Here is a 17,632-nt window from a genome sequence, read left to right on the forward strand (position 1 = left end):
CCTCCCTCTCTCTTTCTTTCCCTTCTTCCTTCCTTTCTTCTTTCTTTCATTGTTGTAAAGTAATGTAATTTCTACTAGTGCAACATTTATTTTATCATACTGTTTAAAAATATTTGCTTATTTTTTTTTAACGAAATGTTAAAATCAGGACTTTTTGGTGCAGTGTTTCTTCTGTCTTCTGTAGTCTCTTAAATATTATTATTCTACATCTGCTTGATGGTAAAGAACTTAAGTAATCATACGGCATGTATAATGTATCTTCAAAGCAATCAAGTTGCAAAGAAGTAATTTCTATCATTTTTTATTTACTGTGAAGAAAATCCGTAGATTTTAATATACATTTTGGTACTGCTAAATTTGATATATACTAATAGACTGGAAAACTGTTAATCTTAATAATCCAAGTAGAATCTTAGAGTTTATAATTTATTTTTAATAGCAAACAGTTTGTGGCTTTGATTTGTTACGGGCCAATGGACAGTCTTATGTCTGTGATGTTAATGGCTTCAGTTTCGTGAAAAATTCCATGAAGTATTATGATGATTGCGCAAAAATACTTGGGTAAGAGTTTTTTTCTTTCCCTTTACCTTTGTTACAGCTAACGCATACTAGTTATTTAGCAACCATATAGTTATAAAGGTCAAATGATTAGGATTTTTCAGGTAATCTAGAGTAAAAATCAGTGTTCATAAAGTGACACCCCAAAAGCCATTCCAGATCCTGAATTATACCCGGGGTTATCAAAGACGGATTAATTTATATCAGTATAGATGAAGGGATAAAAGTATTTTAACTTCGTACATTTAGAAATGCTATAACGTGGTGATTACTAATCGAAACAGCTAATTGATTTAGAATACCATGTTCCTGTAGATTTTGCTATATAATTATAACTAAAAAGTTTTAATTGTCTTACTTAATGGTGCAAAATGAACTATTCATGAAATAAGTAACCAGAATAAAATAAAAGTACTTGGAATTCAGGATTCTTTTGAATAATATTTCTTTCTATAAGCACATATTAATTGTTGATAATCTAATGAGATTATCAAGTAAATATAAAAGGTTTATTGCCTATAGAGATGCTATTTTTATACCTTCACTCAGAAAACTAGCAAGACAAGAACTATTTTTAAATAATTTCAGAGTATTTATGACAAAGCCATAGGAAACTTATGCTTTAAAATGTTTAATAATTGTAATTACCATTTCTAAGATTAGTGAACTTGCTCTTAAAGCGAAATTTTGAGGAGTTTACTAGATTTTAGCATTAATAAATGCTAAATTTTAATAATACAAAAAATTTTGTTGTTGTCGTTAGGTGCCGTCGAGTCGGTTCTGACTCATGGCAACGCTGTGCACAACAGAACGAAATGCTGCCTGGTCTTGCGCCATCCTCACAGTTATTGCTATGCTTGAGCCCATTGTTGCAGCCACTGTGTCAGTCTGTCTCATTGAGGGTCTTCCTCTTTTTCACTGACCCTCTACTTTACAAAGCATGATGTCCTTCTCCAGGAACTGATCCCTCCTGTTAACATGTCCAAAGTATGTGAGATGTAGTCTCACCATCCTTGCTTCTAAGGAGCATTCTGGTTGTACTTCTTCCAGACGACAAAAAACATTATAGTTACTTAAATAAGTATGCATTGTTTTCCCATTAGCAAAATATAATGGAGATTTGTTATAAACGGGCATGGTGTCTAGTATAGCTTTATTTGTGTTCAACAAACCAATGAAATGATCAGTGGTTACACAGAAGAGACAATCTTAGATTTCAGAATGTATGTAATTAGATATGTTGTGATTATGATGATTTCTTTGATCCACTATAATTTATATTTTTAAAACTTAAGTAAATAATTCCAAATTTGTAGCATCCCATTAGTGTTTTCTGATACATCAATTTAAAACTGCTTATTTAATTTTTCTTGACCAGGATTTATTTTTTGAGTAACTTTTTGTATGATGTAATCCCTAGGTAGTTTGACTTTAACTACTTATGGTCTATTATTATTGTGTCATTATGTACCCAGTTTTGTCTTAAAATGAATTAATTTTTTTCTTTGTTTTTTTTCTTTCCTTCCTTCCAAAGCAATATTGTAATGCGAGAGCTTGCCCCACAATTTCATATCCCCTGGTCAATACCCTTAGAAGCTGAAGATATCCCAATTGTACCAACTACATCTGGAACTATGTAAGTTGGAATATTTTAATTTAGAAATCTCTTGAATTTTTCCATGTGCTATTACAATAAAAATTAAATTTCTCAATGATTATAAGATACTTTACTGTGTATGTTTTCATATGATTCAATTTAAAGATGGAGAAATAAATTATATGCTTTTACAAAGGTCTATCTAGACTAAAAATCTTTTATATTGTTATGAGTAAAAACCTGAAAAATGCTTGGATAATTATAAAACTGTTGAATTAAGCCATAAAAATAAAAGGGATACAAGGAGATATGTTACTTAAGGGTTCATGGTCAGTGGTCATACAACTTTGGCTCTCTCAGAATATGATGAAAAAATGTATAGTTATACTGAGATAAATTAGTTAGAGCAGTATTTCCAAAGTGATCCATACATTCTACTAGTGAAAACTACTTGAAAAGTCAAGTGAGATAAATGCTTCATCTTCACATCTTAGAGATTTGTGATAACATGTTTAATATTCTCAGAGGTCCTTATTGGGGAGAAAACTACTCTGTTTTTTAAACCAGCATTTTCCAAACTTACATAGCACAAAATTTATGCACGTAACTTATTAATATCCTGCAGTATAGTAGTGTTATATGATTTACACTTTGGCAAGCACTGAATTATACTTCCTAAATCTATCATGCTTCTAAGACCATTTTATCTTCTGATAATGTGAGTTTGAAATATTTGTTCTTCCATGGGTAAATAAATTCAGCAACCATCCACTAAAACTTTAGTTTGTTTTGATTTGATGAAATCTTAGTCTATAACGATCTATGCTATTAGGGCAGATATTTAGAAAATTATAGGGAATAGAACCTATTTTTGTTTTTCTAGAATTAACAGAATCATCTCTAGAGAGGAAGCAGATATCATATTATGTAACTTAGTATTGTCTCCTCCAGCTTCTTCTATTTTTTCAAGATTCGACTACATAAAATTAAGATGGATTGTTATAAGTATAATTTTCCATGGAGCATATTTTTTATTTTTTTTTATCTTAGGATGGAACTTAGATGTGTTATAGCTGTCATACGTCATGGGGATCGAACACCAAAACAGAAAATGAAAATGGAAGTGAGGCATCAAAAGTATGTTTTAAGAGGAACGGTTTAACACTTATGAGATAATTTAAAATTTCTGATACATAATAAACTCTTTTGATTAATATGTTATATAGAAAAATGTCGTTTACCTGTTGTTTCTTGGCCATTAATATTTAAACAAGTCCCTGGGTGGCACAAAAGATTAAGCACTTGACTACTAGAAGGTTGACAGTTTGAACTCACCCAGGGGTGCCTTGAAAGATAGTCCTGGTGTTCTGCTTCCAAAGGCCATGAAAACCTCATGGAGCAGTTCTAGTCTGCACACGTGGGGTCACCATGAGTTGGAATAGACTCGACAGCAACTACCAACAACAACAATATTTAAGCCCACTGGATGTATACAAAATTAAAGTAATTGTGTCAGAATTTGAACAAAAAAATGTGGTAGTACCTGTAACTGATGATCAGTCTAACCTGACTTTTATTTATTGTCATAAAGGTGTTCTATTTTTATTTACCCTTAGTTTATCACACTCTTGCATTGCTTTTTGAGAGTCATTAACCTCTCAACCTTCTAGAAGAAAATAAGTAGAATCAAAGTTATTTCTATTCAGTGTTTGATTTGGAGTTGATAAAATTTAAAAGCCTGAGCCATTAAATATGTATTGAGATTGGTATTTTTTTAATGTGTGTGCAGTGGCAAGAGAGAATATATAATATTTTGTATTATAATCGTGTTTAGTTTTCATCATGAAAAAACCTATTTTAGAAATAATGTCGTGATTAACAGTTTGACATGGTTTAGGACGGTACTAAGTTTTACCAGTTAAAGCAGAGGGAGCAGTGTGATATGGTGAAAGAAAACATAGTACTTGAAATGCATAGACCACAAGTTCTAGTCACATATTTGTTATTATTATTGATTTATGTAAGTATATGATGGTAATATTATATGCAGATTACTAACAGTGTTGTCTTCATTTTTTTTAAGATTTTTTGATCTTTTTGAAAAGTGTGATGGATATAAATCTGGGAAATTAAAACTCAAAAAGCCAAAACAATTACAAGTAAGTTTATTTGATTTCTTTTTGCTTTAAATTTTTAATGGTGAAATTATATAAAAAATTAATTCTTTATTTTTATTTTATAGGAAGTGCTAGATATTGCACGACAACTTCTTATGGAGCTTGGGCAAAATAATGATTCTGAAATTGAAGAAAACAAGTCAAAACTTGAGCAACTTAAGACTGTATTAGAGATGTGAGTATCTTTTTGAAACCCTTAGTTGTGATAACTGTTTGAGGTGCACCTTTTTTACATGTGTTCCTCTCTATTTTAATTCCTTTCTCAGTTTGATTTTTCTGTTCTTTATCACTGTAGATAAGGACAAATTAATGAAAATCTGATAGGATTTTTATTTACACCACTGAGAAAATAAATTGTTGTATTGAAGGTTATTGTTTTAGTTCCACTTTAAATTTTGATGAAAAGAAACAAAGAGAACATCTGGTTTGTATTTCCTATGAAGAACTCCTTAGAATGAAGGCTAATTTGACTATATATATATATTTATTTAGTGCTGTTTAAATCAAAACAGTTTGAACTATGCTTTAATCACTAAGATTGGTGCCACCAGAGTTTCTGCATAAGCTTTACATGCTTGATCACTTACAATCTTATATCCTTTAGTTTTTAAAGACACATACGTTTATGTTTTTACATACTTCTATACTTTGTTTTCACAATTGTCTAACTTTTGTAGAAAACCTTTTTGTTCCCTTTTTTGTTTTTAAGGTGGTTAAAATGACTACCTATGGTACAAATTTTCTGCTAGGATAATTTGAAGAAATCAGCAAGGCGCAGTTACAAATAAAAGGGGACATTAATATGTAAGATTTAGTTTTTCTCTAGCTGGATTCTTTCTTTAGGAAGTGACATCAACATTTATTGAATATTGCCCATTCTGCTCACCACTTTATTTTTCAGGTATGGCCATTTCTCTGGAATAAATCGTAAGGTCCAATTGACTTATCTTCCTCATGGGTGTCCTAAAACATCTAGTGAAGAAGAAGGTATGTTGTTATTAATTCCTATTGTATTTTTTTTTATAGCAACTTACTACTCATTGTCCATTACCTTTGGACCATCTTCTGCCTAATTGTTTAGGGATTGGCATACTGAATAAAGGAAAAATAATGTGTAGTTTTGTGAATTCTGTCCTTTAAGTAAAGGATTTGTTGTTAGGTGCCATCGAGTTAGTTTCGACTCATTGCAACCCTATGCACACAGAACAAAGCACACTGCCCAGTCCTGCACGATCTTCACAGTCATTCCTATATTTGAGCCCATTGTTGTATCCTCTGTGTTGTTCCTTCTCATTGAGGATCTTCCTCTTTTTCATTGACCCTCTACTTTACCAAATATGATGTCCTTCTGCAGGGATTAGTCCTGCCTGATAACATGTCCAAAGTACGTGAAATGAAGTCTCACCATCCTTGCTTCGAAGGAGCATTCTGGCTATACTTCTTCCAAGACAAGTTTGTTCGTTCTTCTGGGAGTACATGGTATATTCAGTATTCTTTGTTGATACCATGATTCAAAGGCATCAATTCTTCTTCCACCTTTCTTATTCATTGTCCAGGTTTCGCATGCATTTGAGGTGATTGAAAATACCATGGCTTGTGTGAGGCACACCTTAGTCCTCAGAGTGGTGTCTTTGCTTTTTAACACTTTTCAGAGGTATTTGGCAGCAGATTTGCCCAGTGCAATGTATCATTTGATTTCTTGACCATCGCTTTCATGGGCGTTGACTGTGGAGCTTACAGACTAAGATAGACTAGGAAAAAGTACCTGGTGATCTACTTCTAAAAGAATTTGGCCAGTAAAAATCTCATGAATAGCAGTGGAAGTAAGGGATAGATTTTATTATTTCAAGAGCTGCTTAGGACTTCCTTTTCACTCTGGGTCGTTTCAGAAAGCTTATTTATTTCTCAATATTATTTAATGTCCCTCTTTCTTCCTCTTTGGATAAATGAGGACAGAGTAAACAGGAAAGCTCGAGAAGTATAAAAAAACTGTTTAAAAAAACATATAATCAGCATGTTACAAAAATAAATTGATATTTTCCTCCACCCAATATACCAGAATAAGAATTTAAATATTATTGATCTCCTAAGAGCAGTCAGCACCAAAGTGCATAAATTCATTTACATTTCAAAAGAAAAATGGGCAAGAATCTCATGAGACCATTTTTTGGAGAAATGCAGATGGCCAGTAATAACGAAATATCAATCTTTTGCCTATCACACTGGCAAAGTGTTTTCTTTTTAAAAAAACTGGTAGTACAAAATGCTGATGAAAATTCAGTATGACAGGATTTTCCTGATATGTTTACTGATAGTATAAGTTGACACAACTTTTTGGAAAGTAATTTGTCAAAAACTTAAAAAATGTTCATATGCTTTTACCTTAATTCTACTTCTAAGAAGTAATCAGATATTCAGGGAAGGATTGATTGATAAGGATATTGCCAATAGCATTATCTATAGTAGCAGAAATGAAGTAATGATTATCTTAAAGGCAAACACAATTCCAATGTGTTAATCTTTATTTTAAAATTTGACATGTTGCTCTGTTGTTATACTTGGTGATTAATTTCCTATATTTAATGATTATGAGCAGAAGCATTCTATAAATAAATAAATAAAATAAAAAGCCAGCAAATTAATGGTCCTAACATAAATTAATACTGACATTCATGGTAAAGCTCATAAAACCATTAAGTAACACCAGGGGAAAGGGTGATTTTTCTGTCCGTTTTAATAAATTTTCCTTAAGTTCTTTTGGCATTTATAATGCTGCTTCTTTAATTGCCTTTCTTTCCATAACCCAACAGAGATCTTGAGGACATGATCAAAGGTCAAAATTAAGTACAGAAACCCATTCACTTATGATGTCTTTTCCACGTCTTCAAAAATACTCTGGTTTAGAACACAGTGATTCTACAATTCCAGATTTAAAAACTGTTCTATATTTCCTCTACTTATCACCCGGAAAATTTAAATCAAAATATGTATTAGGCTCTCTCTTCGCACATTTTCCTAAAAATCATGCAAATCACTGATTCCCATTCATAAAAACACATGTATCTTCACCTCAGCTAACATAATACCTTTTATGTGATAGCACTGTAGAAGGCCCTTAGGATAAAGACAGAAGACCTGGATCCTTCATCTGTCATAGTGTATGTAGCTCAATTAATTAAATACACTGAACAAGCCGATGTGAGAACAGGGAAGGGAAAAGCAATCTTTTCTTCGGAAAATTGGGAGCACACCTTCTCCCAAAAGTTTGAAAGAGATTTTGAAATTTTAGCAGGACTTTAACAGATGGAACGAGAGGTATTCCTGTCAGAAGCAGCAGCCTACAAAGATAAAAAAAAAAAGGTGTATTTAAATAACAAAATAATTTACATATGGTCCATATTCCACTGCAGAAGAGAGTACGGAAAGAAAATCTTGAAACATGGGTTTAAAAAAAAAACAAACTTGACATATGTTTTATCCATTAATATGTATCCTAGACAGCCGAAGAGAAGAGCCATCCTTACTTTTGGTTCTAAAATGGGGAGGAGAACTAACCCCTGCAGGCAGGGTTCAGGCCGAAGAACTTGGAAGAGCTTTCAGGTGCATGTATCCTGGAGGTCAAGGTAAATCTTGGAATTTCTTTAATTTGGTTAAATTTATACCTTGTATTTTCAAATTCTCATTTACTTGGCAATGTTATTAAATATTTACAGAAGTACAATGAGAAAAAAATATAGCTTAAGTGATTTGAGGATTTATTTTCAGGAGATTATGCAGGATTCCCTGGTTGTGGTTTACTTAGATTACATAGTACCTACCGACATGACCTTAAAATATATGCATCTGATGAGGGACGAGTCCAGATGACTGCAGCTGCTTTTGCAAAGGTATAAATATTTTTTAGATTTACTAGAATTTTTGTTTAAAGTTGCCTTTTAAAGATTTTTGCTAAGGCAGTATTAATTAAAAAATTCCAAATATTTAAAAATTCCAAATTTGGAAATTCCAACTAAAGCACTCAAATGGCAGTGATAAACTATATTATCATTATTAATTATTAACAAAGTTTACTTATAAAACTCCGCATGTAACAAAATGATTACTATGATACCAGAAACCAGAACCGAACCTGTTGCTGTCGAGTCAATGCCGACTCATAGCAACTCTATAGGACAGAGTAGAACTGCCCGATAGGGTTTCTAAGGAACGCCTGGTGGATTTGAACTGCTGACCTTTTGGTTAGCAGCCATAGTTCTTAACCACTGTGCCACCAGGGCTTCCAAATTATTATTAGTATGATGATACTTTCTATTATTTTACATATTAATTTTTTTATCTGTTGGATTTATTTAATGTTTAGGGGCTATTAGCTTTAGAAGGAGAGCTTACACCTATTCTGGTTCAGATGGTAAAAAGTGCAAATATGAATGGTCTCTTGGATAGTGATAGTGACTCTTTGAGCAGTTGTCAGCAACGTGTGAAAGCAAGACTTCATGAAATACTGCAGAAAGACAGAGATTTTACTGCTGAAGATTATGAAAAGGTAGGTCTTGTCAAACTCTCCTACATTGTGCATTACTACGTGTACTATGTGCATAAAACATAATTGTCAAGCTTTTTTGTTTTATAAAGCAAACACTCATATAAACACCACCTAGCGAGAACATTAGAGCAACCCTGATGGCCCTACATGCCCTTCCCAATTGCAACTCCTTTCATAAAAAAAAAAATAGTTCTGTGACTTTTTATGTTGTTCTTTATTTCAGTCTTTTATCCAGAATACTTATTTGGATAAATATGTGTCCCTAAACACCATAGTCTCATTTTTGGCAGTTTTTTAAAACTTTATATCCAGTGAAACCTGTGAGAGCCTTTACTCAAGGAAAGTGTCTTCTTTCTCCGGGTCTCACAAATTTTTTGCCACTTTTTTTTTTTTTTTTTTACCATTTTTCTATCATTCTCTATTACTGGACAATATTCGAGTTTTCCTTCTCTTACACAGGTTTGTGTTTTTGCAAGTTTTAGTATAATAGAATGATACAGTGTTTTCTTTCATGTCTAGTTGCCTTTGTTCAACATTATGTTTGTAAATTTCATCAGTATTGTTGAGTAGTGCCGTTGTTAATTAATTTTCATTCCTGTGTAGTTGTAGTCTACTTCAAGGGTTGGCAAACTTTTTCTGTGAAAGACCAGATAGTAAATATTTTATGCTTTGCCTAACATAGGACCTCTATTGCATTTTTTTTTTTAACCACCCTTTAAAAAAAGAAAAGTCATTCTGAGCTAAGGCAGTGCTGCAGGTCACATTTGGCCTGCAGGCTGTAGTTTGTTGAGCCACGTTCTATTTATTATTATTATTTTTTTTATTGTGTTTTAGATGAAGGTTTACAGAACAAACTAGTTTCTCATGAAACAGTTAGTACACACATTGTTCTATGACATCGGTTAACAACCCCACGACATGTCAACGCTCTCCCTTCTCAGCCCTGGGTTCCCTATTACCAACTTTCCTGTTTCCTCCTGCCTTCCAGTCCCTGCCCCAGGGCTGCTGCGCCCATTTAGTCTTGTTTTGTTCCATGGGCCTGTTCAATCTTTGGCTGAAGGGTGAGCCTCAAGAATGACCTCATTACTGAGCTGAAAGTGTGTCGGGGGGCCATATTATCAGGGTTTCTCCAGTCTCTGTGAGGCCAACAAGTCTGGTCTTTTCTTTTTGAGTTAGAGTTTTGTTTTACATTTTTCTCTAGCTCTGTCTACGACCCTCTATTGTGATCCCTGCCTGAGCAGTCAGTGGTGGTAGCCAGGTACTATCTAGTTGTACTAGACTCAGTCTGGTGGAGGCTGTGGTAGATGTGGTCCATTAGTCCTTTGGACCAATCTTACCCTTGTATCTTCAGTTTTTTTCCTTTGAGCCACGTTCTATTTAACGAAGAATATACTACAGTTTATGCTTTCTACTATTATGAGTAGTATTTCTACTTTTATGAGTAATGCTGCTATGGATACCCTTGTATGCCTCCTGGTATATATGATCATGTGTATGCTTATGTTCAATATTAGTATATAATACTAAATTGCCTTCCAAATTAATTGAACCAGTTTACACTCCCACTAGAAGTCTGTAATTCTTATTGCTCCACACAGTCTCCATTCTTGGTATATCTAAAACTATTCAGTTTTGGCCATTCTGATGGATGTACAGTGGTACCTCACTTGGGGTTTTAATATTTATTGACCATTTAGACATCCTCTTTCATGAGGCATCTCTTCAAGTCTCTTGTCTTTTTTTTTTTTTTTCTACTAGTGGTGTATGTCTTTCTTTTTGATGGGTAGAAAGCTCTTTGTCTATTCTGGATATGAGCTACTTGCAAACTGTTGGGATTTTGATTTAGATTGCATTAAATCTATAGATTGGTTTGCAAGAATTTACATCATTTTACCTAGTCTTTCAATCTGTGAATATAGTATAGCCCATCATTTATATTCTTTAATCTCTCAGAATAAGGAAATTGCATTTTGTTTCTATTTTGCTAAGAATTTTTATTGTGAAAAGTCACTGAATTTTATCGTTTTCCAAAAGTTTTGGAAGGTGTCATGTTTTTTTTATCTTCTGGCCTCCTTGTTGTTTTCTTTGAGAAGTCAGCTGTTAGTCTTACTGTTGTGTCTTTGAAGATAAGTCTGTTTTTTTTTTTTGTTTTCATTTTTACTCCTTCTGGCTACTTTTAACATTTGTCTTCAGTTTTCTGCTGTTTTTCTATTCTGTGTCCAGATGTGGATTTAAATATTTCCTCTGTTCTATTCTTCTGGAACTCCAAATATATGTATGTTAGAGCCCATCACTTTCTCTTGTCTTATCCTTTCTTTGATTTTTTTCATCCTTTTATCTCTGTGCCTTATTCTGGGTATTCTAACCTGTGTCCCAGTTCACTAAATTATCTTTGACCGTATCTAATCTGTTTTAAATTTAGCTTTTTTCAATAGTAGAATTTCTGTTTACTTAAAAAAAACTGTCATTTTCTTAGTTTGTAGTTCTTTGCTAATTTTTAATGTTTTACCTTAAACATAGTAAGTCTCCTTATTTTGAATTTTTCCCTGATAATTCTAATATCTAGAGTTCCTTTGGTTGTGTTTCTTTTGTCTGTTCTGCTGATTGGCATTCATGATGTCTTCTCGTGTACCTGAATATGTTTGTTTCTGAATGTTTTATTTGTAGTAATGATTTCAGCTTTAGATTTTGTTTTTGCAATATGGATTTTGTTTTTACCTGTTATAGGAACTTCTGGTTATAGTGAGCTGTGGACATAGCAATCTGAGATTACCTTAATCCAGTTTCAGAAACTGAAGTTTTTCTGGGCCAACCAGATGACTTTAACCTGGCTTGCAGTTTCTTGGTGGGTTGATTTGCTTCTGACTCACCATCACTTTTTTGAAATTACCACAGCACTCCTTTGGGGTACCCTGGACTCCAGTTTTGTTCCTTTAGCCAAGAAAGGCTGCTAAAGCTCAACTCAGTTTCTCAGCTGTCTCTTCACAGTCATTAGATGTCCCCAGTGCAGAATAGCTTCAAATGTCAGGCTCACTGTGAATCACTGACCTATATAAGTTTTGGTTCCAGAATTCTTTACTACTTCGTTAGCTGTCAGATGTCTTAAAGCAGAAGTATAGAAGTTGTTTTTCAGGGAGTTCTACTTAACTTCACTAGTATTGTTGATCCAAACCACCTAATTCACCATAACCAGAAGTGGAACTTCACTTTCTATTTTTTATATTTGTAGAAACTTACATGGTGGTGGTAAATAAACTTGCCCAGCTAAGCATTAGAACTGAAATGCAGAACCTTTTAGTCTTTCTTCCTTGTCTTGTGCAAGTTTATTGATGGCTTTTGTTCACTTGGAAATGCAGCTTGTGCTCATCACAGAGGCAGAATGCCATAGTGGTTAAGAGCACCAACCCTGCAGCCAGGCTACCTGTGTTTGAATCCCATTCCTTCACATACTCGTGTGTAAAGAATACAAATGCATTATTTACAAAAATGGTACCAGGAAAAGCATACTGTTTTACAACCTGATTTTTTCCTTCACTTAGCATGGTTTGATTTTAGGCAAGTTGCTTAACCTCAGTTAAGCAATGTCATCTAGAAAAGATTGATTATAATAGAGTCTCTGGATTACTACATTATATGTAATGTACTACATGTCATGTGAAAGGAGTAAAACCATATTTACTTCTTTACATGTGTTAATCAAGTCAGCAAATTGTCATCAAATCTCATTGTAAGTTAGAGTATTTTGCTAAATTTCTGTATAGATGATCTAATCATAGCTAAAGTTTACTATTTTTTATCATGAAATTCAGAGGTTTTTACTTCCTGCTTGATTATATTACTGTATTTTAGGGCTTCTCTTAATGTGGTATGGAATTATTCCCCAGCTACTAAAAAATTTTATGTGGTAGTATATTTATTATTCTCTTGGGCATGTAGCCATAACCGGATATAAAGTATATGCTTTACTCATTTGTAGCTTACTCCATCTGGAAGCATTTCTCTTATCAAATCAATGCATTTAATTAAAAATCCTGTGAAGACCTGTGACAAAGTTTATTCCTTGATTCAAAGTTTGACTTCTCAAATCAGACATCGAATGGAAGATCCGAAGTCTTCAGGTAAATATTATGTTTTTTAGAGCCTAAAACATATAAAAATTACTACCTGGTTACTTATAAGCATTTTTAGATAAAATACACCAGTCTTCTTCTTTTAAGAAATCTACCCTCTCTCTTAAAATCTAAGTATAGTGTAAGTTAATATGTATCCAGCAAAAGAACAATAAGCTATAGTTGCTTTTATCCATGACAGCATGTAGGTGACAATAAAAGGTTTTCATTTGAATCTTTACTTATATAGCATTGCCATATAGTTAAACAGTAAATAGATAATAAGGACTAAGCAATAAGAAGGTGATTTGGGCTCTGACTCTAAGAGTAGCTTGGTTAATAACCAGGCAACTTTAGCATCTTATGTTTCTTGCCTTCAAGAGTGGAACATTTGAGTTGTTTAATTTTTAAGGTTCCTTTCAGTTATAGGGTTGCTATGAGTCAGAATCGACTCATCAGCAATGGGTTCAGTTACAGTAGTTTGCCTTATCTGTTAGTAATGAGAATCTTATAAAAATGAAGGCATTTAAAAAATCACAATCTATCTATAGAGTAATCCTGATCAAAAGGTTGGGGGGTGGGGCGCACTGGACCAGAACTTCAGATTTTCATGTAATCCAGATCTTCTTGAGCTACTGAGGCTGGATAAACCCCCAGAATTATTGCGCAGAGATTATCCTTTTAAACCTTAAACCAAAAACACTTCCTGAAGTCTTCTTTAAACCAAATAACAGTTTAGCTTAATTAGTGTAGAATGTCTGCCATGAACAGAAGAGCTATCTATATAGGATGATGTTGACAATGACAACTCAAAAGTTTACATAGGAAGCTTAGGTGGCAGTGAGTTTACATCAATGAGGGAGGAACAGTTCAGAGTATGAGGGTGAGAATGGTTGTACAATTTGAAGAATGTAATCAGTGTTGCTGAATGTGCATGTAGAAATTGTTGAATTGTGTACGCTTTGCTCTGTATATTTTCAACAATAATAATAAAAATTAGAATCTAAAATATATTAGCTTTAAGGGATTTTGTTATAAATGTACTTTTCTTTTTAATATTATCTATTTAATATTTTTAATATTACTTAAGTCTTTAACCCAAGTATTTATACCTTTGCCCAAGTTTATAAAATATGTGGTTGCTAATAATATTTTTTGTTGTAATAATATATGTAGGAGCCCTGGTGGCATAGTGGTTAAGTGCTCAGATTCTAACTGAAGGGTTGGTGGTTTGAACCCATCAGCAGTTCCCCAGGAGAAAGGACCTGGCAATCTGCACCAATAAAGATTATAGCCTAGGAAAATTTATGGGACAGTTCTACTCTGTCATATGGGATCTCTATGAGTGGGAATTGACTCGACGGCACACAACAACACAGCAATAGTATATGTACATACTACAGTAGCATTTCCTAATATGATATAATTTTGACTAGCATTTTAAAAGATTTTTAATCATCAAAAATTTATATGAATCAGATTTTTAAGTTGAATATATTAAAAATGTTGTTATTTTAGATATTCAGCTTTACCATAGTGAGACATTAGAGCTTATGCTACGCCGATGGTCCAAGTTGGAAAAAGACTTTAAAACAAAGAATGGAAGATATGACATTAGTAAAATCCCTGACATATATGACTGTATAAAATATGATGTCCAGCATAATGGTTCCTTGAAATTAGAAAACACAATGGAATTATATAGACTTTCAAAGGCATTAGCAGATATTGTTATCCCTCAGGTAAGTAATTCTTAATTTTCTTTCAGTGTTGTATAAGTAGATCCTTTTTAAGTGTCTATCACTGGACGAAAGATAGTTGGTTTTTATGTCCTCATAACTTTAAAAAGGAAAGCAAGTAATCATAAATAGATATTTTAAACTTTTTGTTACATTAAATTATTTAGTTTGCTAACAGTTTGATTGTAGAAACTTTTTTTTTAAATGAAAGAATTCATATTCCTAAAGACCAATAACATACTAACAAACAAAACAACTGAAAACAGTATAGCATAAATCACTTAAGTATATGTTGGCACCTGTTTTGCACCTACCTACTCTACCTACTCTAAAAATATTTTTTGATTTTTTTTACTCTATGCTGTGGAAATGTGTGCGGGAGGAGGAGATAAAGGTAGTTGTGGCCCTATATAAAAAATTTCATGAGTCTAGCTACATTATGTGAAAGTATTTGGGAAATGATCTTTGGAGGTCAAGATATCAATAGTTGTTGGAGAGGGGGCACACTGGCTTTTTCCATTACAGAAGAAGAAAAATAAATATGAAACTGGAATTCAGATAACCGAAATGCAATTATGCACAGAATCAGATTGATAATAAAGGAGAAAGTAATGAAACAACGTAAGATCAGGGATATGTTAAAAGAAAAAATTTCCTGATGTCATATTGGAACCTTCTTTCAGCTGAATTACAAAAAGATGATTTGGTTATTGTAAAAGGAAAATCAGAGTGAATCAGACATTCCAACTGTGAACCAAAATAAAAAAATCAGGAAAAAATGATATGTATGTGGAAGATGAAGATTATGAACTAAAATAGCTTTTTGTACCCTTATAAATGCCATCTAAAAAAATGGTTAAAATATGTCAATGTCCAGATATTTACAGAAAGTCCAGGAGTGCCTACCAACTTTGAAAAACTAAGAATTTAGACAGTGGGAAACCAACCTACAAGCATTTGTGTACGTGTTAAAGATAAGCTTATTCCTTCAGCCTGAAAGAGTAACTGTATATTTATTTGATCAGGTATATAATACAAGACAGGTATGATGTAAGAATCGGTGATTTACAAACATGAATCCTTTTTAAAGGGGAGGATAAAAATATCTCAAACTTAGTAATATGCCTGCGCCTCACTTTAAGAAGCACTGACTGAAAAAACAAGGACCTTTATAAAAGTGTTGTAACTAAGAAGAACACCAAAGATTAGTATTGTCAGGCAAGATTTGACCCATCATTTGTATCTTTTAAAGCAAGTCTTTATAATTAGCTGTTCTCAATATCTATTACAGTGATTCTCTTTTGATGTAGTTAGGTAAGATTTTTCACAACAGTTTGAGAAGTTATTTGAAGACTCCTTTAGAATTATTTTCCTGAGTTAAATAATTTATCTTTAAGATCTTAGGACTCTTTAGACAAAATTATGCCCAGTCTTCCAGGAATCATAAAACCATAACTAACTTTAAAAGCTGAGGTCTTTATGTATGCTTTCCTGGTGTTCTGAGATTATTTTATAAGTTGAGAAGAGGACAACTTGAGGATTACCTCCCTATTTAAGTTGACAGTTCTTATTATGACAGAAACTTGGAATTTCTTCTTGTGATACGGTATTGAATTCAGTTCAATAAATATATTATTTTGTTACTTTCATTTTCATAAATCCAAAGGTCCTAGATAAAATGGAGACATTTTTAATGATTGAAAAAAATCACTAAAATTTATAAACATGTTTAAAGTAATTGTAATATGGTTTGTAACAGAAAAAAATGAAAATTTTGTATACTTCATTGTTAAGTAAAAGAGGATATTCCAAGCTTAAAGACTTGATGACTCAGTCAAATAATGTATATTTTTAACTTGTTTAGAATATAATTTAGATTAACAGGAATTGCTGGATCTGTGTGAGAAAAATGTATATATGTTCTGGTGTACTTCAAAGTGTTGATATGCTTCTAAAAAATCTGTTTCCACTTTTACCATTAAATCAATAAATTTTTATATCTATGCTTATATGAATTAAGTAATACCAGTCATATCTAAGTTTAAGTATGATAACCATGGTCTATTCTTGTTATTTTAATAGTTAAACTATGACATGTTTTACGCTGCAATAGAGTCAGCATTTCACTTTTTAACCTTTTTCAATCCTCAGAAAATTGTGGCCATGGTTCAAAATGATGCTTTAAAATAGTCATCATTGTATTGTGGTAGATAGACGAACATCCGAAGACTGAATTTGGTATTAAAATTTTCTTTTGAGGCGACACATGTTTATTGAAGTTTGAAGATAATTTCTTTGGTTATCTATAAATTATGAAACTCTGAGGTTTCTTTATAATAGCATTTGCCATATAAAGTCTGTTAACACAATTCATTAAATATCACCACGTAGAAAACCTTTAAATAGCCTCATCTATTTTAATTAGTTCTGTTTATCACAGAAATATTGTAACTACATATGAGAACTTTGATATCTAACAATGATTTAGAGCTAGTTAGTGGTGGCAGATGAGCGAAATATATCACTGGGTTGAAGGGAAAAGTTTCTTACAGAAGTAATGTATCTTTGTTGTGAAACAGGATAATGTGGACATAGCAAAAGAAAACATTACTATAGTACTAACTAGGGATAAACCTGGTTGATTTTATTCTTTACAAAAATGTAATAAGGAAAACATAGTATTTTACAACCTGGTTTTCTTCCTTCATTTAGCATCAAGAGCATCTTTCCACATCACTAAAACTATGTGTACATCGTTATTCCTAATGACTGAATGGTGCGAATGTATAATAATTTATTTAGCAAATTTCTGGGATTTAGAAACCCGGATTCTTTTCTTTCTTTTTTTTTTTAAACTGTTTTTACACTTATATCTTTGCATGTACTCTAGACTATTTCTGTAGCTTCAG

General features: G+C 32.6%; 1 protein-coding gene across 15 annotated transcripts in view; it reads left to right on the forward strand.

The window, feature by feature from the left end:
- Window positions 1–17,632, forward strand: part of PPIP5K2 (diphosphoinositol pentakisphosphate kinase 2) — a 78,793-nt gene that overhangs the window by 19,756 nt on the left and 41,405 nt on the right. For 11 of the 15 annotated variants that reach the window (XM_049871597.1, XM_049871607.1, XM_049871625.1 and 8 more), the window contains exons 9-19: window positions 440–561; window positions 2,093–2,194; window positions 3,206–3,292; window positions 4,239–4,314; window positions 4,398–4,507; window positions 5,234–5,319; window positions 7,830–7,955; window positions 8,098–8,219; window positions 8,693–8,875; window positions 12,852–12,993; window positions 14,503–14,726. In XM_049871597.1, the coding sequence (XP_049727554.1) occupies window positions 440–561; window positions 2,093–2,194; window positions 3,206–3,292; window positions 4,239–4,314; window positions 4,398–4,507; window positions 5,234–5,319; window positions 7,830–7,955; window positions 8,098–8,219; window positions 8,693–8,875; window positions 12,852–12,993; window positions 14,503–14,726 (1,380 nt within the window). The remainder of the gene's footprint in view (window positions 1–439; window positions 562–2,092; window positions 2,195–3,205; window positions 3,293–4,238; window positions 4,315–4,397; window positions 4,508–5,233; window positions 5,320–7,829; window positions 7,956–8,097; window positions 8,220–8,692; window positions 8,876–12,851; window positions 12,994–14,502; window positions 14,727–17,632) is intronic. The other 4 variants (XM_049871617.1, XM_049871636.1, XM_049871692.1 and 1 more) reach the window with 1 other exon arrangement.

Source organism: Elephas maximus, chromosome 2 (genome assembly GCF_024166365.1).
Source record: "Elephas maximus indicus isolate mEleMax1 chromosome 2, mEleMax1 primary haplotype, whole genome shotgun sequence".
In the NCBI taxonomy this organism is placed as follows: Eukaryota; Metazoa; Chordata; class Mammalia; order Proboscidea; family Elephantidae; genus Elephas; species Elephas maximus.